This window comes from Engystomops pustulosus, chromosome 1, assembly GCF_040894005.1.
Source record: "Engystomops pustulosus chromosome 1, aEngPut4.maternal, whole genome shotgun sequence".
Classification (NCBI taxonomy): Eukaryota; Metazoa; Chordata; class Amphibia; order Anura; family Leptodactylidae; genus Engystomops; species Engystomops pustulosus.
In genome coordinates, this window is record NC_092411.1 from 161,629,585 (window position 1) to 161,657,534 (window position 27,950).

General features: G+C 42.7%; 1 protein-coding gene across 1 annotated transcript; it reads left to right on the forward strand.

Moving 5' to 3' along the window:
• The first annotated feature begins 88 nt into the window (after positions 1-88).
• Positions 89-27,950, forward strand: DOHH (deoxyhypusine hydroxylase). The gene is made up of 4 exons (XM_072113519.1): positions 89-443; positions 4,400-4,476; positions 9,047-9,284; positions 27,437-27,950. Exons 1-4 carry the CDS (start codon positions 164-166, stop codon positions 27,751-27,753), a joined length of 912 nt encoding a protein of 303 aa, XP_071969620.1. The 5' UTR covers positions 89-163; the 3' UTR covers positions 27,754-27,950.

The following is a 27,950-nucleotide window of genomic DNA, read 5'->3' on the forward strand; positions in this document are numbered from 1 at the left end:
TGCACAATGATGAAACGCTGGATACAAAATGTAACAGTTCACAGTCTGGCCACAGGGAGGCAAACAATCGCAAGTAAAAGATAGGAACTCACGAGCCGTTGCACCATTTCTCTGAGGAACTTAGAGACAGCAGCTACTTGCAGCACTTCCGCCACGTTGTAAAATGGCGGCGCCCACCAATAAGCAGGTGGCGAGCGTTGGTCGGATTTTGCTGGATACGAGTCTCGCTTTACCACACCGATTCCGTGCACTGTTCACTCTACGCAACCTGGGCGGACCCGAAGCTGTGGACTGGATCGGGCGCGGCTTTGTTGATAAGTCTTCCCTTCTAAAGCATGAACTGGCCTATTGCTTAGGCCAGATGAGAGATCGCAGCGCGCTGCCAATACTATCCGCTGTGCTGAAGGATCCCACCCAGGAGCCCATGGTGCGCCATGAAGCAGGTGGGCAGTGGCACCGTCACGAGTCATTGCATAGCGGCTCTTACTACGGTCCTAGGGCAGAGAATCTGTGCGGAAAGAATAACGCGGATGCTGTGGTCTCCTTCTGCGGAACCACGTCATATTTTGGCTTGTTGGGATTTTTATATATAATTTATTCATGAGTGAAAAAGCGTACATCCTCTTCATATGTCAGCAGTTAACACCTTCTTGCCCAGGCCCTTTTTAATGTGATTTTACGTTTCCATTTTTTACTCCCCACCGTCAAATCTATAACTTTTTTTTTTCTCAATGTAAAAAGCTGTGATAGGGCTTGTATTCTGCGTAACAAATTGTACTTCATAGTGATGATATTTAGTATTCCATGCCGTTTAATGGGAAGCAGAAAATACATTCCAAATGCAGTGAAAAGACGTATTTGCGCTGGTTTCTTGTGGGCTTGGATATTACGTCTTTCACTGTGCGCCCTAATAACATATCTACTTTATTCTTTGGGTCGGTACAATTACGGGGACTCAAAATTTGTATAGGTTTTATAATGCTTTCTTAATTTTACAAAAATTCTGCACAAAAAAAATTATTCACTTTGCCATCTTCTGGTGCTAATTTTCCTTACTGTGGAGCTGTGGGTTATGTCAACTTTTGCGACTTGATGACATTTTTAATGCTATAATTTTAGCACTGTACAGCCTTTTGATCACTTTTTAAAGAATTTTTATTTTTCAAAATGGCAAAAAAAAATGTATTTTTGACTTTGGGGACTATTTTCTGTTTCAGGGTTAAACATCAAGAGTAACATTTTATTATATTTTGATTGGACATTTTGGGACGTGGGAATACCTAACATGTCTATGATTTTTACTATTTATATTTATGAGGTCTAGGGAAAGGGGGGCGATTTGAACTTTTAGGGTTTTTTTTTTAAAAATAACTTTATTTTTACTATTTTTCAGACCGCCTAGGGTACTTTAACCCTAGGTCAGTGGTGGCGAACCTATGGCACGGGTGCCAGAGGTGGCACTCGGAGCCCTTTCTGTGGGCACCCAGGCCTTCACCCCAATTTAGAGTTGCCAGATAGGACTCAAGGCTTTCCCCTGTGATCCAATACAGCCCAGGACGTGCCATGCTCAGTGCTATTTTAAAGCAGCATCCTTGGCTGCCAGGACTACATGAGGAGTGGTAAGGTGTAGATAGAGATGGATTATCGTTGGAGCTCCTGCTCTGGGTTACCTGATCCTTCCTCTGCAGTGGACCCTAGCGGGAAGCTACAGTCCACTGTTCTCCATCATCTTTCAATTGTATTGGTGAACTCCAATATTGGAGGACGCCAATACAATTAAAACCTGTGATACAGCAGGGTCCAATAAGTTACTGCTTAACCCCTTACCGACATGTGGCGTAATAGTACGTCACATGTCGGGTCCCGGTACATGGAGAGGGCTCGCGGGCTGAGCCCTCTTCACAGCCGGTAAGTCTTTGCTGCATATTGCTTCAAAAAGACGACGGAGCGCATGCGCCACCATCTTTCCGTGGATCGTCGCTCCCTGTGACTTCATCGGGGAGCGGCGATCCATCGCCATGGTAACTTCGGGTCTCACGAAGACCCGAAGCTACTTCGGGTTAACCCATTCATTACCATGTGCTGTCAGCACATGGTAATGTATGAGTAGTAAAATCCCCCATATACTGCCATACTGTAGTATGGCAGTATATGATAGGATCGATCAGACAACTTAGGGTTAAAGTACCCTAGGGAGTCTGAAAAATAGTAAAAATAAAAATAAAAAAAGTTAAAATAAAAAAATTATAATAAAAAAACCTAAAAATTCAAATCACCCCCCTTTCCCTAGAATTGATATAAATATACAGTAAAAATCATAAACACATTAGGTATCGCCGCGTCCGAAAATGCCCGATCTATCAAAATATGATAATGGTTTTTCACTGCGTTTAACCCCGTAACGGAAAATAGCGCCCAAAGTCGAAAATGGCACTTTTTTGCCATTTAAATTTTTTTTTTAAATTCTATAAAAAGTGATCAAAAGGTCGTACAGTCCTAAAAATGATAACATTGTAAACGTCATCAAAATCCGCAAAAAACGACACCACCCACAGCTCCATACACCAAAGTATGAAAAAGTTATTAGCCCCAGAAGATGGCAAAATTCCCCAAAAAAATTTTGTACAGGAGGTTTTAATTTTTTTAAATGTATGAAAACATTATAAAACCTATACAAATTTGGTATCCCCGTAATCGTACCGACCCAAAGAATAAAGTAGACATGTCATTTGGGGTGCACAGTGAAATCCGTAAAATCCAAGCCCACAAGAATACGGCACAAATGCGTTTTTTTACCAATTTCACTGCATTTGGAATTTTTTTCCTGGTACATGGCATGAAATATTAAATACCACCATTTTGAAGTGTAATTTGTTACGCAGAAAATAAGCCATCACACAGCTCTGTACATGGAAAAATAAAAAAGTTACAGATTTTTGAATGTGGGGAGTGAAAAATGAAAACACAAAATCGAAAAAGGGCCGCGGCGGGGAGGGGTTAAAGGGCACCTACCACCCCGATTCTACCTATAAAGGTAGAAGGGTTGGTAGGTGGATGGATGGGACGTGAGGATAGCCCTTTTTTGGGCTAATCCTCACATCCCGGGCATCTTTTACAAAACTTTATTACATCTATATGCAAATTTTTTTATGCGGCTACTGGGGCGTGGAGTAGCCGGACATTAGGCTACTAGTCGCGGCTACTCCACGCACCAGTAGCCGCGTTACTCCGTCTACCAGATAATCTTTGGCGCGCAGAACGCAGGCCTTCGGCTGCGCGGCTCCGGGGCCGGAACTACTGCGCATGCGCAGTAGCCGGGGGACTCGGACGAGGGCGCACAGCTACCAGGAGCTGCGCGCCGAAGATTTCCTGGTAGGCGGAGTAACGCGGCTACTGGGGCGTGGAGTAGCCGCGACTAGTAGCCTAATGTCCGGCTACTCCACGCCCCAGTAGCCGCATAAAAAAATTGGCATATAGATGTAATAAAGTTTTGTAAAAGACGCCCGGGACGTGAGGATTAGCCCAAAAAAGGGCTATCCTCATGTCCCATCCATCCACCTACCACCCCTTCTACCTTTATAGGTAGAATCGGGGTGGTAGGTTCCCTTTAAATTGTCATGTGGGCACTTCGCGATATATAAGTGGGTTTTGGTTGTAGCTTGGGCACTCTGTCCTAGGTTGTCTGATTGATCCTACCATATACTGCTCTTCTACTGGCTTTGCCAGAGATATAGTCATTCAAAGAAGTTCATAGAAGAACGTCAAAAATGAACCAGGTCTTTCTAGAACCAAAGGCCATTGGTACTGAAAGAGTTAAGGTGTGTGTAGGGTAGTCGCGAAGTTAATTGACCTCAGATTAAATAGGACATCACTGCAGACCAAGTGGAAGTTGAAAATTGGGAGCAATGTTTTATAAAACTATAAATTAGACTACTAGACTATAATTTTAACTTGCAGGCCACAAAGGTATTACTTGTGGGCAAACAAAAAATGTAATTTGCGTACATATTTACAAAATCCTTCCTTGCTTTTGGGTTTTGTTGTTATAACATTCAATGTTTATTTTGCTGATGGCAAATTCCTACGTGATTTTTTTCAAGAGTCTTTATTTTTAGTTTTCACCTGGTGTGACTCCTACAAAGCAGGGAATAAATCTTAGTAATTTTTTTTTCTACTTGCTATACTGTCCCAGGTACAGTATATGTTTCCACCTTGGTGGAAATGAGCACAGCATCTCCATTTTGTAATCTCAAAGATTATGAAATATCACTGACAACAGGATCAGCACAAACCAGCTGTAACCCAATTTCTCTACAAGTAACCCCATAACTACACATTATATGCAAGTTAGAACATTAAAATAAACATGTTTTTTTTTTCTTCTTATCTCTCTTACCAGGTGAAGCTTTGGGGGCTATTGGAGATCCACAAGTTCTGGATCTGCTGAAAGAGTATAGCCAGGATTCTGTTACTGAGGTAATATTTTTATGAATCCCCATCTGCTCCCGCTCCCTTCTCACTGCAGGTAGTATTGAAAAGAAAACATTTGATTTGCCTCTTTACATGTGTTGTATTGATAATATATAAAGACTGAAGCTGATCACTCATTGCTTTCAGTCTCATTTTGCCCAAGTTCTTAAAGAGGTCCTTTTACCACCTCACTTATGTGAAGATTAGCACAAGCTGTAGGGGCTGCTACATATATTAAGGGGCACTTTGAAATTTCGTTTTAGCCCCTGGTGGAGATATCAATCCCAGTATCTTACCATAGTAATCTGTGTTCTATCAGAGAGGGGTAACTGAGCTGTAGCGTGTGTTATGCTAATCTTCTTCAATCAGCAGCAGGCTACTATGACCGTTAATGAGCTGTGATTCCTCTATGCTCATCTAAAGGTTGTGTTCACACCATTGGCATTTCTAGGGTCGTAAAAGATTACTACCTATTGCATCCATCGCCGGCAGGTGACGTGTCCTCGGAATTTTGTTGTTCTGTATCTTCTCCATTAGGCTCAGCACCTAACGGAAGTCTCCTCTTCAGCAATGTGTCCTCCCTGTGGAGTTTACCACACAGACATCTTATGTTCTTAATTGTTGCTTGATACCCTGACTGTTATCCTGCTTCTACCCCCAACACACTCCCCAAAATACTGTAAGGCTGCTTTCACACATGGTGTTTGCCTTTCGTTTAAATAATGTGAAACAGCGGCTGCTAGTTACCAATGCCATGCATTTCTATTGAAACGCATGTGTGATCAGACTAAGCACCACCCACATGGGGTTTGCCTTGGCAAATGCCACATGTGAACTCAGCCTTCTAGAGCTACATTGAAAGTAGAATGTCTTCCACAAATGTAAACTGCTGGCACCGATTGCGGCAGTTACCGTATATACTCGAGTATAATAATAATAATTCTTTATATATATAGTGCACACAGATTACGCAGCGCTGCACAAAGCATGTCAAATCGGTCCCTGTCCCCAATGGGGCTCACAATCTAAACAACCTAACAGTATGTTTTTGAAGTGTGGGAGGAAACCGGAGTACCCAGAGGAAACCCACGCAAACACGGAGAGAACATACAAACTCTTTGCAGATGTTGACCTGGGTGGGATTTGAACCCAGGACTCCAGTGCTGCAAGGCAGAAGTGCTACTCACTCAGCCACCATGCCGCCCTAACCCGACCCCTAATTTTAACACAAACTGGAAAAACCTATTGACTCGAGTATCAGCAGAGGGTGGGAAATGCATTGGTCACAGCCTCTCTGTATATAACCAACCTGCCAGCCCCCTCCCTTTTAGTATATAGCCTTCTAGGGAAAAAAAAACCAAAAGTGTACTCTCGTTCTGACTCTCCTTCCAGAATTTGGCATAATGGCAAATATTTTCTTTGTTCAAAAGACTTTCATTTTTTAAAAAATACTAAAACCTAAAAAGAATCAACGGGAAATGTCATATTGAGTGCAAAATGGAGTGCAAAACGTGTTTTGTTTTGTCAATTTCACTGTACTTTTTCCAGCCTTTCAGTACATTGCATGGAATATTAAATGGTGCCACTAAAAAGTAAAATTTTTTTTTTTTTTAAGTGAAAGGAAGTACACCCAACTTATAGACGACCCCTAGTTACAAACCGACCTCTTCTAATTTACTGTACTTCAGTCCCAGGCTACACTAAACAGCTATTATAGGTGTCTGCTATGAAGCTTTGTTACTCCTGGTTCTTATGACAATCCAACATTTTTTAAATCCAATCACAGAGACCAAAAAAAAATTTGTCTGGGGTTACAATTATAAAATATACAGTTCGACTTACATACAAATTCAACTTAAGAACAAGCCTATGTCGTACGTAACACGGGAACAGCCTGTATAGTTATTACTTCTGAACACTTATCAAAGCGATTTATGAGGTTGTTTTTTTCCATCACATGTTGTGCTTCATTTTAGTATTGAATTTTGGCTGATAATTGTTGTTGTTGTTTTTTTCATAAACAAATGCAAAATTTAGATTTTTAAAAAAAAAAACTTTGCCATCTTCAAAATTCAAGATCGTGTTTTCAGGCAGATAGTTTTACCACCTAAATGAGTTGCTGTATAACATTTCCCATATGTCTGCTTTACATTTTCATAATTTTTGAAATATCTGGATAATTTATTTTGAGGTCATGCGACTTACAAAACGAATATAGGTTTTCTGTATTTTCAGATTTTACTGTTTTGGGGATAATTACTGTTTTAATGAAATTTTAAATATATATGAATAATGTTTTATAAACCCATTTTCAAATCTGCACCCCTCAAACTATCAGAAACAGCTTTTAGGAAGATTGTTTACCCCTTGATTGGAGGTGAAATTTAGAATGGTCAAATTTTGTTGGTTATATGTTCATTTAGCCATAACATTTAGAAATTCCCAAAAGTTAAAGAGAAAACCCATCTTAAAATTGGTTTTGCAATTTTTCCCGAGTACATAGACCCCCCACATGTGGCCGTTACTTCCTTTATGATTACAAAAAAGGGAGGGGAGGGGGGATGGGACCCACAGTAGCCATCGCAAATGAAATTGGTAGCTGTTGTCAGGCCGATAATCATCCAGCACCATCATCTCTTCCATCCTCAGAATGTATGCCATTTCCGTAGACCACATTGCCCTAGAGGGGGGTGTAGTAGACTTTCAGAATCTGCCATAACTAAATACCTCAAAAGCCCCAATCTGACTTTCTTAGGAGTCAGAGTACATTGAGAGAACCACTTCAGTAGGACCCACAAATCCTTAACTCTAGGACAATCCCACCAAATGTGGAGCATCGCCCCCCTCCTCAACCCTACATCTCCAGCACCTATCAGACACTGAGGGGTAAAACAGACCAAGTTATCTACCATTACTACAAAATCTTGTAACTTGTCTCCCGTAACAAACAAGCTTTGAGTGATCGCCATGGATCTTGACCACTCTTCCTCCGAAAATACCTGCTGGGTACTCTCTTTCCTGAGAGCCATCTGATTTAACTTTTTTTTTTTTTTGCATTATATGTCTTTTATGTTTATTGGGCTTATGGGCATTTTTATTTTTACTTTTATATTAGCTCCACTATGAACAAGCAATCATCTAAGTTCATAATAATACCCTGCAATAGTGATGTTGCTGGGTATTCGCTGTGTCAGCCTATGCAATCTGCCTTACTGGCACTGCCTTAGGACAGCCCTGGGTTTTTTAAAGAGACTGCGCAGGAGCGCCGATCGTGGGGGAGAGACGTCTGGCAGCCAAGTCAAATGCTGTGGCATTTAACCCCATAGCACTCCGCAGCGTAGTTGTCCTGCGGATAGTGCTTAGCGCAGTAGAGTTATGGCGTGGAGACTATGCCGGTTCGGCTCTGCACAGGAGCCGAGCCGGGGTCGCGGGATGTCAGCAGTAATCTACCATTGACAACCCCGGGTAACACCCGCAGTCAGAGTGGGCTTCGATCGCGGGTGTTTAACCATTAAATGCTGCGGTCATGCCTTTGGGGGTCTTTCCCCCATGACACCACCCCCCCTCCCTGCGCCGTTTTTTGGGGGAACCGATCGTTTCTATGGCATCTTTGGGGTCCGTCAGTGACGTCACCACGTCCGTAACGATCTGTAGAATAAAATTAAATAATTATTGAACCCGTACGATATACACCGTTAAAACAAAACAAATAAAAAGTGGCAAACAACAAAACGTATGTACTCCAGAATGATACTGTTGCAAACTACAACATGTCTCGCAAAAAACAAGCCATCAACCAGCTCTGTAGCCAAAAAAGTAAAATGTTATGCCACTTGGAAGATGGCTATGCAAAAATGATAGATTGGCCCCCTACTTTAGGGTTTTATTTTTGCAAATTTAGTAAAACATAAAAAATATTCAAGTCTGGTATCCCCGTAATCGTATCGACCCATAACATGATTATCAAAAGTTAAAAGCATATAAAGAGACGCAAGTCATAATGCAAAAAATGAGACTGAGCCTTAAGCTACAAAATGGCTGTGTCCTTAAGGGGTTAACGGGTTAAACACCCACGAATGGAGCCCACTCCGATCGCAGGTGTTATACTGGGATGTTAGCTATTAGTTACAGCAAGGTTACAGTGGTCATCGTCAGATTTATCGGACACAGTGTTAAGGGATTAATAAAATTGCCTAGTTACATGGACTAGGCCAATACAGATTATGGATGAGGCTAACAGGAGGAATTTACCATCGTATGGTAGGTTTCTTTTAAATTTAGCAGTTTTATGAAGTTTGTTTAAAATTAGTCACAACATAGATCTGGAGGAAAAGATACTTGTATCTTTCATTGATTCTGGAGTATCTACTAAATTAGACAATTGTATAGTGTCAGATTTTGGCATAACAATGTCTGACATAGAAAACTAGTGTTCTAGAAGCTCACCATGAAGTACTCGGTTAGCCTAAAAAAGGCTAACTCTCTGGCTCACGTGGTATAAGTCTACACTATGAGTGTTATTGTTATAATTGAAAAAACAATAGATGAAATTTCTTTTTTTTTTTTTTTCCCCCAGGTTGCAGAAACGTGCCAGCTTGCCATTCAAAGAATAGAGTGGCTCCTGAAGAACCCTGATATTCCTGATAATAATCCATTCTTGTCAGTGGATCCTGCTCCTCCTGCTGAGGAAAGAGATGTGCCATCTCTGCGAGCTGTCTTATTAAATGACAACTTGCCACTATTTGAACGGTATCGTGCAATGTTTGCCCTACGAAATATTGGAGGAAAGGAGGCAGTTCTGGCATTGGCAGATGGTGAGTATTGTATAGATCATCGATGGCAAACTTTTTAGAGGCTGAGTGCGCAAACTGCGATAAGTGGGTTTTTTTTAAGTGCCAACATGGCAATTTAAGCACTTATTGATCACTACTTTGTCACAGCTCTCAATTGTATTTTATTGTAGAATTCCAGGGCACAGAGCAGAAGCTCCAGTGATGTTCACACCTTCTCACTCCTCATATAGTCCCAAGCAGCCAGAAATGTGTTACTTTAAAATAAGACTGATCACTGCACGATCTGGTTCTCCTGCGACAGGAGATGGCAGGAGTCCTGTCTGGTGAACTCTGTGCTGTGGTGACAGCCTGGGTGCCTACGTTTAGGACTGAGTGCCACAGGTTTGCCACCACTGGTATAGATTTAACACCTTACCGACATGTGACGTGGTACTACATCATGTGTCGGCTGTGGGTGATTGGAGAGGGCTCACGGGCTGAACCCACTCCACAGCTGGCAAGTATTTGCTGCATATTGCAGCAAACTCGTACCAGTAACACTCATGATCGGTGCTATAGAATGTGGGTGTAAGAAAAACAAAACTCCATATAATATATCCAGATATATCATCATTTGAGGACTGTGCAACATTTTGATCACTTTTCATTACATTTTTTTTATGCCATGGAAAAAGGTGCAAAAGTCATGTTTCGGACATTTGGGCGCCATTTACCGTCTCTGAGGTCACCGCCGGCCGAAACCGTTTTAATATTTTGATAGATCAGGCATTTTGGGACGCGGCGATACCTAATGTGTTTGTGATTTTTACTGTTTATTATGTTTCATATCAGTTCTAGGGAAAGGGGGGTGATTTGAACTTTTAATATTTTAATATTAATTTTTCACATTTTTTTAAACTTTTTTTTTCACGATTTCTTAGACCATCTAGGGTACATTAACCCTAGATGGCCAGATCATTCCTACCATATACTGCAATACAACTATCGCAGTATATAGTATTTCTGCACACTATACATTGCAAAGAGCCACTGACTTATCGTAATGAATAGGCAGAAGCCATGCAGCCTTGGGTCAAACGAAGACCCGAGGCTACCATGGCAACTGATCGCCCCCCCCCCCCCCCATGACGTTTGGGGAAGTGACGATCGGAGGTAACATGGCAGCGCCATGCTTTCTGTGCTGCCGGGGACTTTGCCGGCGGCATAGAAAAGGTTGACACTTGCGATCGGTGCAAGCACCGACCACAGGTTTTAGCGATGGGTCTTTGATGCGATATGTAGCAGAGCCCATCTCTGTATAAAGAGGGCTCAGCCCGTGAGCCCTCTTCATACACCCTTCATAGCTCCATGGCGGATATATCTGTCACGGGGCGTGAAGGGGTTAAAAAAATCTAACTTAATTTTCCATGTAGAGTGCTTTGGGAGGGATTGTTTTCTGCGTAACAAATTGCACCTTATAGTGACGGTATTTATTCCAAAAAATATGCCAAATTCCAAATGCAGTAAGATTGGTGAAAAAACACATTTGCCACGTTTTCTTGTGGGCTTGGATTTTACGGCTTTCAATGTATGCCCCAAGTTACACTCACCGGCCACTTTATTAGGTACAACATGCTAGTAACGGGTCGGACCCGCTTTTGCCTTCAGAACTGCCTCAATTCTTCGTGGCATAGATTCAACAATGTGCTGGAAGCATTCCTCAGAGATTTTGGTCCATATTGACATGATGGCATCACACAGTTGCCGCAGATTTGTCAGCTGCACATCCATGATGCGAATCTCCCGTTCCACCACATCCCAAAGATGCTCTATTGGATTGAGATCTGGTGACTGTGGAGGCCATTTGAGTACAGTGAACTCATTGTCATGTTCAAGAAACCAGTCTGAGATGATTCCAGCTTTATGACATGGCGCATTATCCTGCTGAAAGTAGCCATCAGATATTGGGTACATTGTGGTCATAAAGGGATGGACATGGTCAGTAACAATACTCAGGTAGGCTGTGGCGTTGCAACGATGCTCAATTGGTACCAAGGGGCCCAAAGAGTGCCAAGAAAATATTCCCCACACCATGACACCACCACCACCAGCCTGAACCATTGATACAAGGCAGGATGGATCCATGCTTTCATGTTGTTGACGCCAAATTCTGACCCTACCATCCGAATGTCGCAGCAACATCAAGACTCATCAGACCAGGCAATGTTTTTCCAATCTTCTACTGTCCAATTTCGATGAGCTTGTGCAAATTGTAGCCTCAGTTTCCTGTTCTTAGCTGAAAGGAGTGGCACCCGGTGTGGTCTTCTGCTGCTGTAGCCCATCTGCCTCAAAGTTCGACTTACAGACGTTCAGAGATGCTCTTCTGCCTACCTTGGTTGTAACGGGTGGCGATTTGAGTCACTGTTGCCTTTCTATCAGCTCGAACCAGTCTGCCCATTCTCCTCTGGCATCAACAAGGCATTTCCGCCCACAGCACTGCCGCTCACTGGATGTTTTTTCTTTTTCAGACCATTCTCTGTAAACCCTAGAGATGGTTGTGTGTGAAAATCCCAGTAGGTCAGCAGTTTCTGAAATACTCAGACCAGCCCTTCTGGCACCAACAACCATGCCACGTTTAAAGGCACTCAAATCACCTTTCTTCCCCATACTGATGATCGGTTTGAACTGCAGGAGATTGTCTTGACCATGTCTACATGCCTAAATGCACTGAGTTGCTGCCATGTGATTGGCTGATTAGAAATTAAGTGTTAACGAGCAGTTGGACAAGTGTACCTAATAAAGTGGCTGGTGAGTGTACATGTGTACTTTATTTCTTGGGTCGTTGCGATCATGTACAAAAACTGACCTCCTGCATGAAATTAAATTTTTTTTATTTTGCCATCTTCTATCGCTTATAGCTTTTTCATACTTCGGCATATGGAGCTGTGGGTGATGTCATTTTTGAGACTTTTGATGACGTTTTCAATGCTTCTATTTTAAGGACTGTACTTTGATCACTTTTTATTACATTTTTTTCAAAATAGCAAAGTGGCAATTTTGACTACAGGCTCTATTTTCAGCTACGGGGTTAAATGCAGTGAAAAACAGTTATTAGATTTTGATCAGGCATTTTGGGACGCGGTGATACCTAATGCGTTCTTTTTTTTATTGTTTATTATTTATATGCCGTCTAGGTAAAGGGGGTGATTTAAATTTTTAGGGTTTTTTTTGCTATAAATTTATTTTTTACTTTCTTAGAGATTTTTATCTGGGGCTCAAACCCCTAACATTGTAAAGGTGACTTTCAAATTATAGAGTCTTTGTATTCCAGCTTGGAATGGAGTAACACAGGAAAGACGCACTGTCCTTTCTGAAGATTAGCTCAAGACTGCTTTATTCTCTTTGGCACTGAAACTCTTATATGGAAAGTCATAAAACACACTCTGAAAGGGGTGTGCAAGTACACAAGCGGGCAATACTATTGGGTGGGTTGACCCTGGAAATGTAACACTATTGGATGTAAGCACACAAAGGAATGTAGAACCATTGGCTGTCTTCACATAAACAAAATGCCCAGATGTTCACCTGGATACCTTCCTCTAGGTGGTACTAGCGAGTACTAAGTCTTTGTGTGCTGAGGGACAAACGCCACCCAAACTTTAGTTTTCACTACACAAAGTTATGTAAAATGAATACTGAATCTTTAAAATGTCCGACAATATGTAAAATGGCATCTGAGTCCAGTGTGATATCTTTAACAACTTTTATTTTACTATTTTTTAAGACCCCCTAGGCTACCTTAACCCTAGGTTGTCTGATCCTACCAATTACCACCATACTACAGTATGGCAGTTTTTATGGGGATTTTCCTCCTCATTCATTAAAATGGAATGGAAGTTGGTAGTTGCATATGCAGCAACTGACACTCCTCCTAGATGACCAGGAGAACCAAGGCAGGAGAAACAAAATTAGCATAAAAGCTCTATAAAAAAAAAAAAAAAAAAATGTTCCAACCACCGTGTCTTTGTGTGACTGCGAAAAGGTGAACTAATGGACTCTACGTGTCTGGTTCGCACTGTGAAGCATGGAGGTATGATGGTGCTTTCCTGGTGACACTTTTGGGGATTTATTCAAAATTGAAGGCATGGTTACCACAGCATCTTGCAGAGGCATTTCCATCCGGTTTGCGTTTAGTTGGACCATTTATTTTTCAACAGGATAATGACCCCAAACATACCTCTAGGCTGTGTAACGGCTATATGAAAGTGATTGGGTGCCATGCCAGATGACCTGCCCTCCACAGTCTCCAAACCTGAAGCCAAGCGAGATGGGTTTGGGGTGAGCTAGACTGCAGAGTGAAGGAAAAAGGGCCAACAAGTCATAAGCATCTCTGGGAACTGGAGCAGATTTGCTCCAACACATACGGATGAGGGTATCCAACTGGGACCGGATTTGTCCTTAGCTCTACTTACCTTCCTCAGCCTTGCCTACCTACATAGTCCTACAGGCCATCTAGTATTAAAGTACCCTTGAGGGTCTAAAAAATGTTCACAAATTAAAACAAAGCCTATATAAACTTGGTATCGCCTCAATCATACTGAACTAAAGAATAAAGTAGATGTATAATTTGGAGCGCACAGTGAAAGTTGTACTAGCCAAGCTTACAAGAAAGTGATGCAAATGCATTTTGTTTACCAATTTCACCACATTTGGAATTTTTTTCCCAGCGTATCAGTACATGGAATAATAAATAACATCACTGCGAAGTAAAATTTGTTACGCAGAAAATAAGCCCCCACACAACTCTGTACATGAAAAAGGTTATAGATTTTTGAAGTGGTGAGCAAAAAATTAGCGAAACAGGGCTTCGTCATTAATATGCAATAGATGTTTAGCACTAATGAGGAGGAGTTGTGGGGTAGGGACCTGCGTCTGTGTTACATTGATGCTGGTCACTGTTCTAGAGGATAATGAAATTCTGATATACAGTATTAATGTAATATTACTTCATATTATGTCATTAATAGTGCTAGTCACGCCTACTACAAGGGTGAACTAGTTTGGGAGATCTGTTAACTCAGTTGCAGTAATATAACTTGGACCATTACCACGGCTCTGAGTGCTTTGTGATAAAGACAACATGTACATGATGATTTCCCAAGATCAAGTTGTCCCATGCCACTCAATGTCCTGCACTGGAGGGTGGTGATTAGTAATCCATTTGCTGTTCGTGGCAATTTCTTATGTTTAATGCGTCCTACTCTTGTTGATGGATCTAGTGCTCATTAGCAACTGCATCCACGATGAGAGGGGGACTAAGTTATTAGACTGTTTATAACAGTTGTAGTTGATGCCTGTTAGTCAATAAGCTCAGTTTATGCTCTTCTGCGTTCCCCACTAACATCTGTTACAGGTGTTTCCGTAGTGTATCCACCTGGGAATTGGGGGGGGGGGGTACCCCATTGTAGCTACATTTGTTTTTTGTTTTTGTTTTTTTCCCCATTTTGTTTTGCCTCTATATTCATCATCTACCCTCTCCGCCTCTTGGACCCTGCCCCGTTTCTGACATCCCCAGCCTCCTTCCCTTCCTCCCTAGGTGGGATTCATGCCTTGTCTGCGTTGAACTTCAGAATGTGCTGGTCATAAGCTCCCTTAATGAAGGCGAAGCTGAGGCCCTAAACAGGGGTTAGGAACTTTTTTGGCTAAGAGAGCCATAAGCTCCAAAAATCTTAAAATATGCGAGAGCCGTACAATATGTTTAAAGGGAGTGTTTGGTCATGTGACCGGAGCGTCATTGGTATGTACACAATTACTGGGCTCCGGTCACACGACCATCCATCGGGCCATCAGCTGCAGCAATGTAATGTCTGCAGTGCGGCCAGGAGGGAGGGAGGAGAGAAGCAAGACTTTTTAAAAAATCCAATCTTTGGATGCTTCCCTGGCTGCGAGCCAGATGCGGCCATCAAAAGGGCCACATCTTGCTCGCGAGCCATAGGCTACCTGCCCTAGAAGCTCCAATAACGGGTACTTCCCAGAAAACTGACTGGTAATCCCCAGGCTCAGATGGCTTTTCCTTTCCCAATTACAAGACGTTCGCAAAAATACTCTAACTTGATGCAAGAGATGCACTTATTTTCAAAACTGTCCAATTTCCGTATCAATTTGTCCAAATCTAAGGCGCTAAATATATCCCTACCCGATTCTTTCCGAGAGACAATCGCATCCCTATCAATTTACCTACAGCTTTCTTTTGCTCACTAAATTCCCTGCAACATTTTTTTGTTTGGGCAGGTAAACCAGACAAAATCAAACATGCCACTTATTCAGGCCCAAAAGAACGGTGGGGCTTCTTGACTTTTAGAACTACTACAATGCAGCCCACTTAGCAAGAGTCCTAGATTGGTGTTGCAATCATAATTTGAAGCTCTGGGTTCGTCTGGAGCAGACTTTTATCCAACTACCATACGGGTGCCTTGGCTGGAACCCACGAAGATATTACCCCTCAAAGCGACACCCCAGGATTGGCCCCAATCTTCTGCCATTTAAATCGCTACCCAGACTTCTCCCAGGGCTGTGCGGACTTTGTTTTTCAGCAGTAGAGTGGTGCCGTTAGGTTTAGAGCAGAGCACTTTATAAATGGCTCCAACTGGTTAACTACTGAAGAGCTTGCAGACTTGACAAATTCTAAGCCCTTGGGAGTGTGGAGAACCAGCCAACTGAGACGCTACTTGACAACATTACCACTTTGTATGCAATACACCATAGAGAAAACTACTTTTAAGTGCCTGTACTCTAACACAAGTAGGCTCAGACATGCATTGTACCTGACATACTCCTGCTTGCAATAAATTTCAGATGATCAGGGTCCTTTTTTTTTTTTTTTTTTTCCCTCATTGGAAGTGGTCCTAAACATTTCCCTGACCCCAGTACAAAAAAAAACAGGATCTTTGAACTCTGTCGCAGCATGACCATTTGTTTCCGCTACTAGGAAGCAGGCTATAAACTGATAGCGAGATGGTACAGGGCAACCACCACATTGCATACCTTTTTCCCTAAAGTCTCAGCCACATGTTGGAGATCTGGGAAAGCAAAGGGTTCATTTTTGCGTATGCTTTGGTCCTGTGCAATACTTTCCCCCATCTGGCAGGAATTGGGAAGAGTAGTTTCATCATTGTGTTGAGAACTAATGGGTGTAGACCGACCCCTTTCCCTCCACCACTGTGACATGTCCACTCAGATACAAGTGCTCCTTTTTACATTTCATTCTTGTTTTCTGGCCTGTTGCTGATCGCCAGTAAAAGAAATTATTAGAAAGAAAAAAAAAAGCTCCATCACGACCCAGTCACAATGCTGATGAAACAGGCCGGTACTCTGATCTGCAGTCAGGCACGGATGCGCACTCCGTACACAGCTGGTTCAAGATTAACCTTGACATTTGATTACTGCTCTCCTTTGTTCGTGAGCGGCCCTTGGTAAGCCTGACCTCTCAATTCTAGTTATGCATACAATGGTTCCTATACTATAAATGGTTTCCTTTAATATTTTTTATATGCCTCTCTTGCTTATTACCGTTGAGCGGATGCTGTAAAAGAATGTGCACGAAGTGGTGAACGCGCATGCGCACTCGGTGCTCAAAGCCACATGGAAGTAGCGGGTGCGCAGAAGGAACCCGGTTGGATGCCGGGACCTGACGGTAAGTGGCGCATGCGCAGAGGGCGCTGCGCCACAAAGGCCGTGTAAGGCCAATACTAAGGGGGGGGGGGGTGAGAACACCTGAGGAAGTGAGAATAGGATTAGAGAATAATTCTTCACATTCTTCTACAGCATCCGCTCAACTTTCATCTTGCTGTATGATGTAAGTATTGTCCACCCCGGCCCTACTGTATATGGATAGGTTCTACCACTGATCACCAGTCGTCTCATGCTTACATAGATATTTTCGATTGCCACCTATTAATTATTTATTTATATTTATTATATATTTTATATATTTTTTTATATAATCTACTATTGTCATTTTCTGATTTATTTATTTCTGGACCAATTAAGTTTCATCCATTCTTTTATTTACCTATATTTGAACATAATAACCATCTATGTAATTGCCCATTCACCTGGCTTTACTTTAAGATAAGTGCATGTTTACATAATGTCTGGGTATCCATTGTATCCCATTCTAATTAAGATATATCATCCTCTCTAATGGTATCTATGCATTTCTTCACCTGACATTTATTCTCAACTTTACTGTATGTATACGGACTTTATTTTATTTATTTATTTTATTTATCTATTTTTTGTTATCATGTTTTATAATATTGGTCTGATGAAGGGTCACCCCGAAACACGTAACCAATGTTTTGAAATCAAATTTTAATCAATCGCAATAAATCAGCTTTTATACCAAACCGTGTGTTGGTAAAATTTTCTGGGTTACAAGCGCACCCATCTGTAGCGCCACATTTTCTCTTCCGCGGATACTCCTGTTCTTTCTTCTGTCATGGACGCGGCCATGTTTTCTTCTAGCATGCGCATACTATGACGCGGCCGCAGCTGACGTCATAGTATGCGCGGCCATGAAGAAAACATGACAGAAGAGAGAAGAGGAGCCGCGAGAAGAAAGAAGACGGGATGCGCTGACATCGGGGACATCGCTAAGCCGCGCCAACATCGGGGAGCCGTGCTGACATCGAGGGTGAGTATTTAAGTTTATTTTTTTTAAGTGGGTAATTTTTTTTTTTTGTAATAGACTCGTGTATAAGCCGAGGGGACGTTTTTCAGCACTTTTTTTGTGCTGAAAAACTCGGCTTATACACGAGTATATACGGTATATATTCAACCATGCTCTATCAAAGGCTATTGTGTATGATACGACTATAACACATTAATGTTAAAGAACCATCTAGGTTATTGTGTATCCTATTTGGTTTGTTACGTGTTACTATTATTCAACATTATTATTCCTCCCCACATATGTACTTCTCACACCACAACTGACCACACTGTGCACCCATAATACATTATTCGGGGTTCCCTCATAGTACTTCATTAGGTAGGTCTCCCCCTTGGTCCCTCCCATTAGGAATTTATTAGGCACCAGGGTTAATACACAGTGATGTCACATCACAGGGGGTTAAAGGGGTTGTCCGAGTTTAAAAAAAAAATAAAATATATGTGGCCGGGAGCAGGCTGCCTAAAATAATAAAGATGTACTTACCTCCGGTATCCAGCGCTGCTGTCGCTCCGGTCCGGGCGCCATGTAAACAAACATGGCCGCCGGAGCAGCGCTGGACTCCGGTCGGCCGTGGCCAGGTACGCCTATCCGTCCCTATACACAGCATTGTGTATGGGGGCCGGAAGGTTGTCGGGTCCGGCCGGAACTGAGTCCAGCGCTGCTCCGGCGGCCATGTTTGCTTACATGACGCCCAGACCGAAGCGACACCAGCAGCGCTGGATACGGGAGGGCACCGGGAGGCAAGTACAGCTTTATTGTTTTAGTCAGCCCGCTCCCGGCCACATATAGTTTTTTTGAAAACTCGGACAACCCCTTTAAAATATATTATAAAACACACACGGCACAGGGGGTTAATATACACGTGATCTCCCAGCACAGGGGGTTAATACACACACACACACTGTGATGCCACACCACTGGGGATCAGTACACGCACAGTGATGTCATAGAACAGGGGGTTAAGCACACAAGGGTTAATACACAGTGATGTCACAAAACACACATACAGTGAAGTCACAGCACCAATGTAAGAAAATGCTGAAAATCGTAACAATAACTGATTTCAATTACCCCACATAACAATGCTAGCTCAGTAGGAACACTAGCGCATAAGCTGAGAGCTGCCTTACACTAGAAGTTTAGTGACTACAATACTCATTTGACACAGGCAGAAGTTCCATCTAGTACCTCACAGGTGACGTATCTTCTCCTTCACGGCCAAAATCGCTGTCACTTATGGCTGAAGAATTTCCCATCAGATTTCTTCTGCTCCTGGCAGCACATGTCCCACACTGTGCAACTAAAAATACCACAGTTATTCACAGTATAATGTCACCTGGATAACAGAAAAATCCCCCCCCCCAAATATACCCAATAATAAAACCACTCTGTGGCCCCTGCATGTACGAATACATTGTGACCCCCAATATATTACTATACTACAGCTTCTGAATAAATAATACTGTACCCTTGATTATAGAAGTTGCTCCCAATTACACAATTTATGGTTCCCCTGTGACTTAAATTAGGTAATTAAAAGGGGCCCTTTCTAATATACTGTGGTGCCCCATAAAATTTAGATGCTGGCCCCCTAAATTAATTATTTAATGTACTGCTCCCCTCAATTATCTAAAACACTAGCCCCCCCCCCCCCCCCCCCACCCCTCACCCTGTGAACTTTTATATACTGGGCCTCACCCCCAATATATTTCATATACTGACGTTTTCTTTGCTACCATTTTCTGGACTGTACGACCTTATGATCACTTTTTGGTATTTTTTTAATATGTTGCAAAATGTCGAAAAAGTGGCGTTTTAGGCATTTGGGCGCTGTTATGGGGTTCAACACAGGGAATAACCATTATTATATTATGATAGAATGGATATTTTTGGGTGAGGGGATACCTAACCTGTTAATGATTTTTCTTGTTTTACTTTTATATCCGTTCTTGGGAAAGGGGGGTGATTTTGAACTTTTAGGTTTTATTACTTTTTTTTATTTTTTTTTTACTTTTTCAGATCCTCTAGGGTACTTTTAACCCTAGGTTGTCTGATTTGATCCCATCAAATACTGCCACAATACAGTATGGCAGTATATGGGAATTTTCCATATCATCTATTACAATGTGCAAATTGCACATTGTAATAGATCAGCAGGAATAAAAACAGCCTCAGACCTTGTAGATACCAGGCTGTCATGGCAATGAATTGTTGCTCCCCGATGAAGTCAAGGGGAGCGATGATAGAAATAAAGATGGTGGCGCCCATGTGCCATTATCATTTGACTGCCACCAGTGGCTTTACCAGATGTGATCAAATGGTTAACAACTGCATGTTTGTAAGGATTGCAGCTGTTAGCAGTGGGTGTTTGCTGCAATTTGCAGAAAAACCCATGTCTGTATGCCGATGGCTCACCCAGTGAGCCCTCTTCATACATGCTTAACAGCTCTATGCTGTAATAGTTCGGCATGGAGCGTTTAGCGGCTAATATACTGGACCCCAATTAATTTTATATATTGCCCCCCTTAATTATTATATATACTTTGCCACTAATAAATTTAAAGTACGGTCACACATTAGCGTTTCCCCCACAATTATATACTGCCCCCCACATTTATTTTAATATTCTTGCCCCTACAATTATATGCTGCCCACCACAATTATTTCATATTCTAGCCCCCACAATTATATGCTGTCTCCCACAATTATTAGATATGCTGGCCTCCACAACTATCTGCTGCCACACCCCACAATTAATGATTTAATATGCTGCCCTATACAGTGACGGATGGAGGCCCCTGTCCGACTGCTGAAGGTCGGGGCCCGCCATGGGCCCCAGGAGGATCCTGATCATTGGCGCTATTGGAGCACCAGGCCGGGGGGCCCCCTGTAATAACCCATATCCCGGCGCTAGTGCTCCAAGAGCGCCAATGATGACCTGGCTCTACCCTTGGCAAAGTATCTCCCACAAAACACGAGATTGGCTTCTATGGTCTGTATACAATATAATTGCCCTCTTGTATTCTTCCCTCTCTATTTATGCTAATGCTAGGTTTATGCTGTATGTTTATGCTGATGTAGTTGGGATTTACTTTGCTCTAGGTGTCAGCATTGTGGTAGTTTTTCTCGATATACATTCATTCAGTATACACCATGTCCTGGTAGCAGCCCTACGCATTCCTTGTGTTTTCCTCATTTCAGTATACATTTTTTTTTAAACTTTTTATTGAGAAATATGCATAGAATAAAATAAAACATCACCAATCTCGCAACTTCTATATAACCAATTTTTATTCTAACTGGTGAGTATATTCCCACCTAAGTTGTCCAGTGGTTTTAGCTGGGATTATGACTGTAAATAGTTTATCCATCAGGCTCAGTGTTGTAATTTATTATCTATTCCTACTAGACATAATATCTTCTGGAGTATGCACGGTAAATGGGGAGTCGCACCAATTTCGCCATACCTTATCAAATTTCACTGTACAACCTCTCTTGTTATATATCACCTTTGCATAAGAAACTATCTGGTTTACTAGCTGCTGCCATTGTGAGAGAGGGGTTAGAGTCGCTCATCCATCTTGGGGCAATAGCTTGCCTAGCTAAGAACAGTGTTTCTCGCATTAAGATTTTCTCGTGATGTGTCCGGCCTTCTTCATCTACAATGCCAAACAGAAACACCAGAGGGGTCTTGGGAATAGGTTTATTCGTAACTTGAGATAGCAAATTAACCACTGAGGTCCAGAAGGTTTCTATATATGGGCTAGCCCAGTACATATGCATGCAAGAAGTCTGCAGGGTTATGCATCGCAAGCATTGGGGAGACGCTAATCTTCCCATTTTGAAGGGAGTTAAGTAGCTCTGGTGTATAATATATAGCTGGGTGAGTTGGTTATTGACAGCAGGGGAGACATGTAGGCGACTCTAAAACCTCTTTAATTAACTCATCATCAAGTTCTGGGATTAGACTCTTCCATTTCTGGATAGCTGGAAGTTGCGTCTTGGTGGCTTTGCTATCTATAAAGTGTGAGTATATGGTAGAAAGTATGCCCCCTGGGCCCTGTGATCTAACGACTCCGATAAGTGGGTACGAGGAGATAGTGAGGAGGGGGCTGGGGAACTGCGTTTGTACAGCGTGCTGTAGTTGCAGATATCTGTAGAAATATATTCTCTGGAGTTGATACTGATCCTTCATTTGGTCAAAAGAAAGAAAAACATTATCATGGACTGCTCCCAAAGTGCAAACACCCATAGAGCTCCACCATTCTTTGTCATGAAGTTGTTTTAACTGTGGTAAACTTTCATTATGCCAGAGAGGGGATATTGGTAAAAGGGGCAAATCAGGGAGGCTTCCTTCCATACAATTCTGGCCACCTTGTGGATAGCCAGCAATTTCTTCCCAGGGTTTCTCTAATAAGCGACCAAAGGCTTATTAGATCTAGACAATCTGCCAACTCCTTTTCTAGGTATAGGAGCGGTGTATGTGTTAACCACGGTCCCAAAAATCTAAGTTGTCCAGCAAGATAATATAAAAAGATATCCAGTAAAGCCATCCCAGCTTGGTCTTTGGGTCTTTGCAATTTCGCCAGTTGCTGTTTTGACCTGGAGGAGCCCCAAATGAAATTAATTATTATAGAGTCTAAAGTTTTAAGAAGTGTTTAGGGATCAGATGGAAAATGTTCTGAAGAACATACCGTATTTTCCGGACTATAAGGCGCACTTAAAAGCCTTGGATTTCCGTGGAAATCCAAAGTGCGCCTTATAGTCCGGTGCGCCCTATGTATGGCGCTGGGCAGCGGACCATACTTACATAGGTCCCCGCTACCGGAGACAGCAGATCTCCAGCGGCAACTGCAGACCACGCGGCACGAACAACTTCTGCCGCGTGGTCTGCAGTTCCCGCTGGAGATCTGCTGTCTCCGGTAGCGGGGACCTATGTAAGTATGGTCCGCTGCCCTCCTCCACCTCCCGCTCACCTTCCCCGTCGCGTCTCGGCGGGTCTCCGCTCCGCCCCCGGACCTCCGCCACGCCCCCGGACCCCGCGCCTTATAGTCCGATGCGCCTTATATATGGAATTATTACATATATAAGGCGCATCGGACTAATGCGCCTTATAGCGCAAAAAATACGGTAGACTTTTTGGTAGCACTACCATTTTAACAAGGTTTTCTTCTGCCTGCCACTGACAGGAAGGAATGCCCAAGTTTTTAAATATGAACCCATGGTATTTGAATTTGCCTGTGACAATGAGATCTAATATCAATGTTGGGGAGTCATTAACCCTGTCTGGGGACAGGTACAGTAAGCATGACTTTCCCCAGTTGATATGGAGACCTCCGAAGACCCCAAATTTATTTATAAGGTCTATGGCTCTAGGAAGGGAACTGTCAGGTTGTGGCATGAACAGGAGAAGATGGTCGGCATAGAGTGCGAGGCAGTCTTGTCCTATCTCATGCGGCACCCCTGAGTGAATGATATCCGAACTGAGTTTTATGGCAAGCGGTTCTATTGCTAGAGCGAAAAGGAGTGGGGAAAGGGGACACCCTGGTCTAGTTCCCCGTTCAAGGGAGAATGGAGTAGAGCGCAAGCAGTTTACTGACACCTGAGGCTTGCGGTTTCTGATAAGTTATGGATACCCATTTGATACCCATTTCCTGAATACAGGGCCAAACCTGAATTTGCAAAGCACCGCCTGCAGGGAATTCCATTCAACTGAATCAAAGGCCTTGGCCGCATCTAATGAGGCCAAGGCCCAGTCCTCTCTAGTCCTATTTGTATTATTATCTGCGATCTGCGCAGGTTATCTGATGTTGATCTGCCTGCCATAAATCCTGCCTGGTTAGGATCTTGGTTAGGATTTTCTAAAAAAATTCACCCATTTCTCTCCTCTTGTCTTTTTCTATATAAGAAATGGGCCTATAAGAGCCAAATTCCTTTGGATTCTTATCAGGCTTAAGGATAACCACTATGTAAGCAGTATAGAAGAATTCAGGAAGGATTCCTTTCTCAAATGAGACCTGGAGCATCTGTAAGATTGTGGGTAACAGTATATCTTGATATTGGATCCACATTTCTAACGGGAGACAGTCTGGGCCAGAGGCCTTACCATTAGCCATCAGTTTCAGAGCTTCTTGTAACTCCTCAAGTGTGAGGGGGGCATCAAGCAAGTCACGTTGTTCCTGATTAAGCCCCGGACAATCAATCATATCTAAGTAGGTGTCTATCTCAGCCAGTGAAGATGTTGTCTGCTTTGAGTCAAGTGTCCTATAAAACTCTGCAAAAGATGCCAGTATCTCATCGTTGGAGGTAATAGCATCTCCAGTGGGAGAAGCCAGTTGCAGGACTGTGGGTAAGGCTGTGTTTTGGTGTATTGGCTGCGCCAACAGACTGCTAGATTGATTTCCTGATTCAAAATATTTTTGATGTGCAAAAAAGGTTCTCCTCTTGTCTTTTTCACATAAGCAGTGTCTACCAGTGGATAGCCACCCATCTGTTAGTGTCAGTGGGATTTTCAGTGTACACAGTTTCTGAATGAGCGCATAGGGCTCCCAGTTCCTCTTCCTCCCTACACGTGTCTCTATTTACATGGGTAATCGCAGACTGCAAACATCCCCTAATATAAATTTTCAGTGCATCCCAATATGTAGAATGCGAATCTGTCACATCATTGCTTGCCAAGTATTCCTCGATTAATGCTGGGGTTTGATCAGTGGCAGGCAGAAGGGAGAACCGAAATGGAATTTTACGCGGATTGGTGTGGGTCACTGGGAACCTAAGGTCCACTAGAATGGGGGTATGGTCGGAAACTACTCTCGGCAGGCGGGTGATTTTATGAAGCAGTGCAACTGTATTACTGTTTCCACATACATAATCAATCTAAAGGGTATTTCTCCCAGGAGTATGACATGTAAACTCTCGGGTCAGCGGGTGCAGTAACCTCCAAAGATCAGTCCAGCCGAGCTCTAAAAACAGACGAGCCAGGGGGGGGTCTGAGGGTCTAGAGGATCCGGAATGGGGTCATTTCTGTGTTTGTCTAGAGTGTTGTCATGTATAGCGTTGAAGTCGCCCATACATAGCAAGGTAGCTTGTTGAAACTGAGCGGCAAAACAGGCAGCCTCATGCAGTAGTCAAGGGGGCGATGGGTTGATACATACAAAGGCCCGATTCCCATTGTACCGATTGGTGAACTAAGATTGAGACCCCTCTGGAGTGTGAAGTTTGTGTCGAGTGTTGTGACCATTGTACCCAGGGCTTATGAAGCAATCTAACGTTTGCCTGAGTTGAATGAGTTTCCTGGAGACATATGATAGAAGTTTAATGTCCCTGTACACATGATATTACACTTCTGATTGTCCCCCAGCCCCCTCACATTCCATGATATTAGTTTGAGAGACATATTATAAATGCCTTATGGTTGCACTATACACAGAAGAAAGTTTAAATCCAAGCCTATCACTCTTATTTATAAACTGCTAACAGGAGCAACTCTGTAACGCTTCTATAGAGCAACTAAGAGCAGTTGATCCAAATCCTAGACCAACTGCGTAAAAATAGTATGAGGTAACTTGCGCCTAAGGTGGAATCAAAAAGCGCAAGCTAACACTCCCGGGTAGAGCTCTTCCTTGTCATATCGATAATATATCGACCATACAAATGAAAGGAAGGGACATCGCGGGAGGGCACAAGACATAATTGTTGAATTTATACATTTCTTTACTCCTGCAAGAGTAAAACTTGTATGGATAATGCATTTAACAAGTTAGGCCCAAGTATGACCCATAGCCGCATGGCATTATCAGTATGAGAATAAGCCTGGTCATATATAGTTATCGGTAAAACATAATATCACAAACAAGACAGAGTATACTTAGCAGGTAAAGTCCTAATAAACTTTTGTAGCTTTAAACAAACGGTCCTGCGGTGAGTTGGAGAAAATGGCGGTCTCAGGGTCCAAGAGGACATCTTCTAGTGGTTCAACCAGTCCTCCGCGTCTGCTGGTGAGGTGAAGAACTTGACACTGTCCTCGTGTATAACTCTCAAGCGTGCCGGGAAGGCCATGGAATAGGGAATTTGTAGTTCACTGAGTCTTTTCTTTACTCCCAAAAACGTGGCCCTTGATTTTTGAAGGGCTGCAGAGAAGTCCGGGTACATAGCCACATTACTGCTCTCATATGAGATGGTACCTGCACGCCTGGCAGCTCCCAAGATGGCTTCTCTGTCCTTGCTGCATAATATGTGCACAACTATAGGGCGTGGTGGAGCTCCCGGTGGGGGAGGTCTGGCAGGAACCCGGTGGGCCTTCTCCACAGCGTATAGCGATGAGACAGAGAATTGTGGCAGCATCTCTTTGATCCACTTCTCCATGAATATGATTGGGTCAGCCCCCTCCGATCTCTCTGGCAAACCCAGTATTCTGATATTGTTCGGCCGCAGGTGGGTTTCTAAGTCGTCTGACTTCTGAGCCCACATTTCTACCACTTTTTCTAGTGTCGCTAGTTGTGCTTGTACCGGAGCATTGTCATCTTCAATTTGAGATATGCGCTCTTCTGTATCTTTCACCCGGTCTCTTAGATTTGGTATATCTTGTCAAAGTAAAGCAACATCCACTCATATCTCTTCGATTTTTGTGGTCAACGATATCGTGGAGTGCTGTATAGCTGCCAGGAGTTAAGGGGAGACTTCTTTAAGTGTGGGTTCTGATATCTTCCTGAGCTGATGCATCTTCAGGCTCCGAGGCGGCTTGTTCTAGCTGCACACATGGTCTTGCCGTGGCGCCATTTTGGTTCCCTGGTCTCGCGAACCCCTTGAGCCTCTCAGCTGCGGCGGAATTTCATGCCTTGCTTATGGTACTCGACCTGCGGCTGGAGGAATGTCTGACCCGTGACCAAGGTATGTTTGCGGTCTATATTTCAGCAGGATTATGATGATAAGCTTACTCTGTAGCGGAGCTCTTCGCAGATGCGTCCGCTCTTTCTGGAAGTCAGGCCACTCCCCCCATTTTAGTATACATTTTTAATACATTTTTCCTGATTCAATAAGAGATTTTTATATTTGATTTTTGAATTTCCATTATTTTTGGGTTTATTGTTGGAACAGGATCTATTTAGGGCCGAGGTATTATTTCTCAGCATTTAAGTGTTTTATTCCTTCTAAGATTATAGCAGCAGAGAGAGGGACATGGGGGGAGAGAAAGAGATATGTTCTAGTTGCTCATGGCAACATCAGAGTCCAGCTTAAATTTTATTAAGAGCTGTGAGAAAATGAAAGCTGTACTCTGGTTGTCATGGGCAACTAGAAAAGTTATGCTCTCAAAAACTTTTTAAATCTCCTCCAGTATTTTTCTATTCACTTATGTAAGAGAATGCATGCTTTGTGTTTGCCCTAGGAATTGGGTGGCTTTTCAAGTCATAATGTATACAACCCAGAGATTTGTTTACATTTCATTTCTTTTCACTTTCAGGACTACGGTGTGGAGGATCTCTTTTTCGCCATGAAATTGGATATGTCTTGGGCCAGATGCAGCATGAAGCAGCAGTTCCAGGACTTGCGGCAGCATTAGATCGATTAGAAGAAAGTCCAATGGTCCGCCATGAATGTGCTGAAGCTTTAGGATCTATTGCACAAGAAGAATGTTTAAAGGCACTTAAAACACATATGGGGGACCTTGAACAAGTGGTCAGAGAAAGCTGTGAGGTGGCATTGGATATGTATGACTATGAGAACAGTGGGGACTTCCAGTATGCAAATGGACTTGGCCAAATCCAGGAGCTGGCCTAATATTGGATGCTAAATATTGTTAGTAGATGGCTTTATCAACTGTGCAAAATTAGAAATAAAGTGGAACATCATACTTTATCATCATTACACTAGAATACTGCAGATATAGGTAGAAGGGAAAAAAAGAGATCTTCCCTATTCATTTATGTATTCTTCAAGATCAATCCCACTTTAATAAATGTCTATTTGTTGTTTGA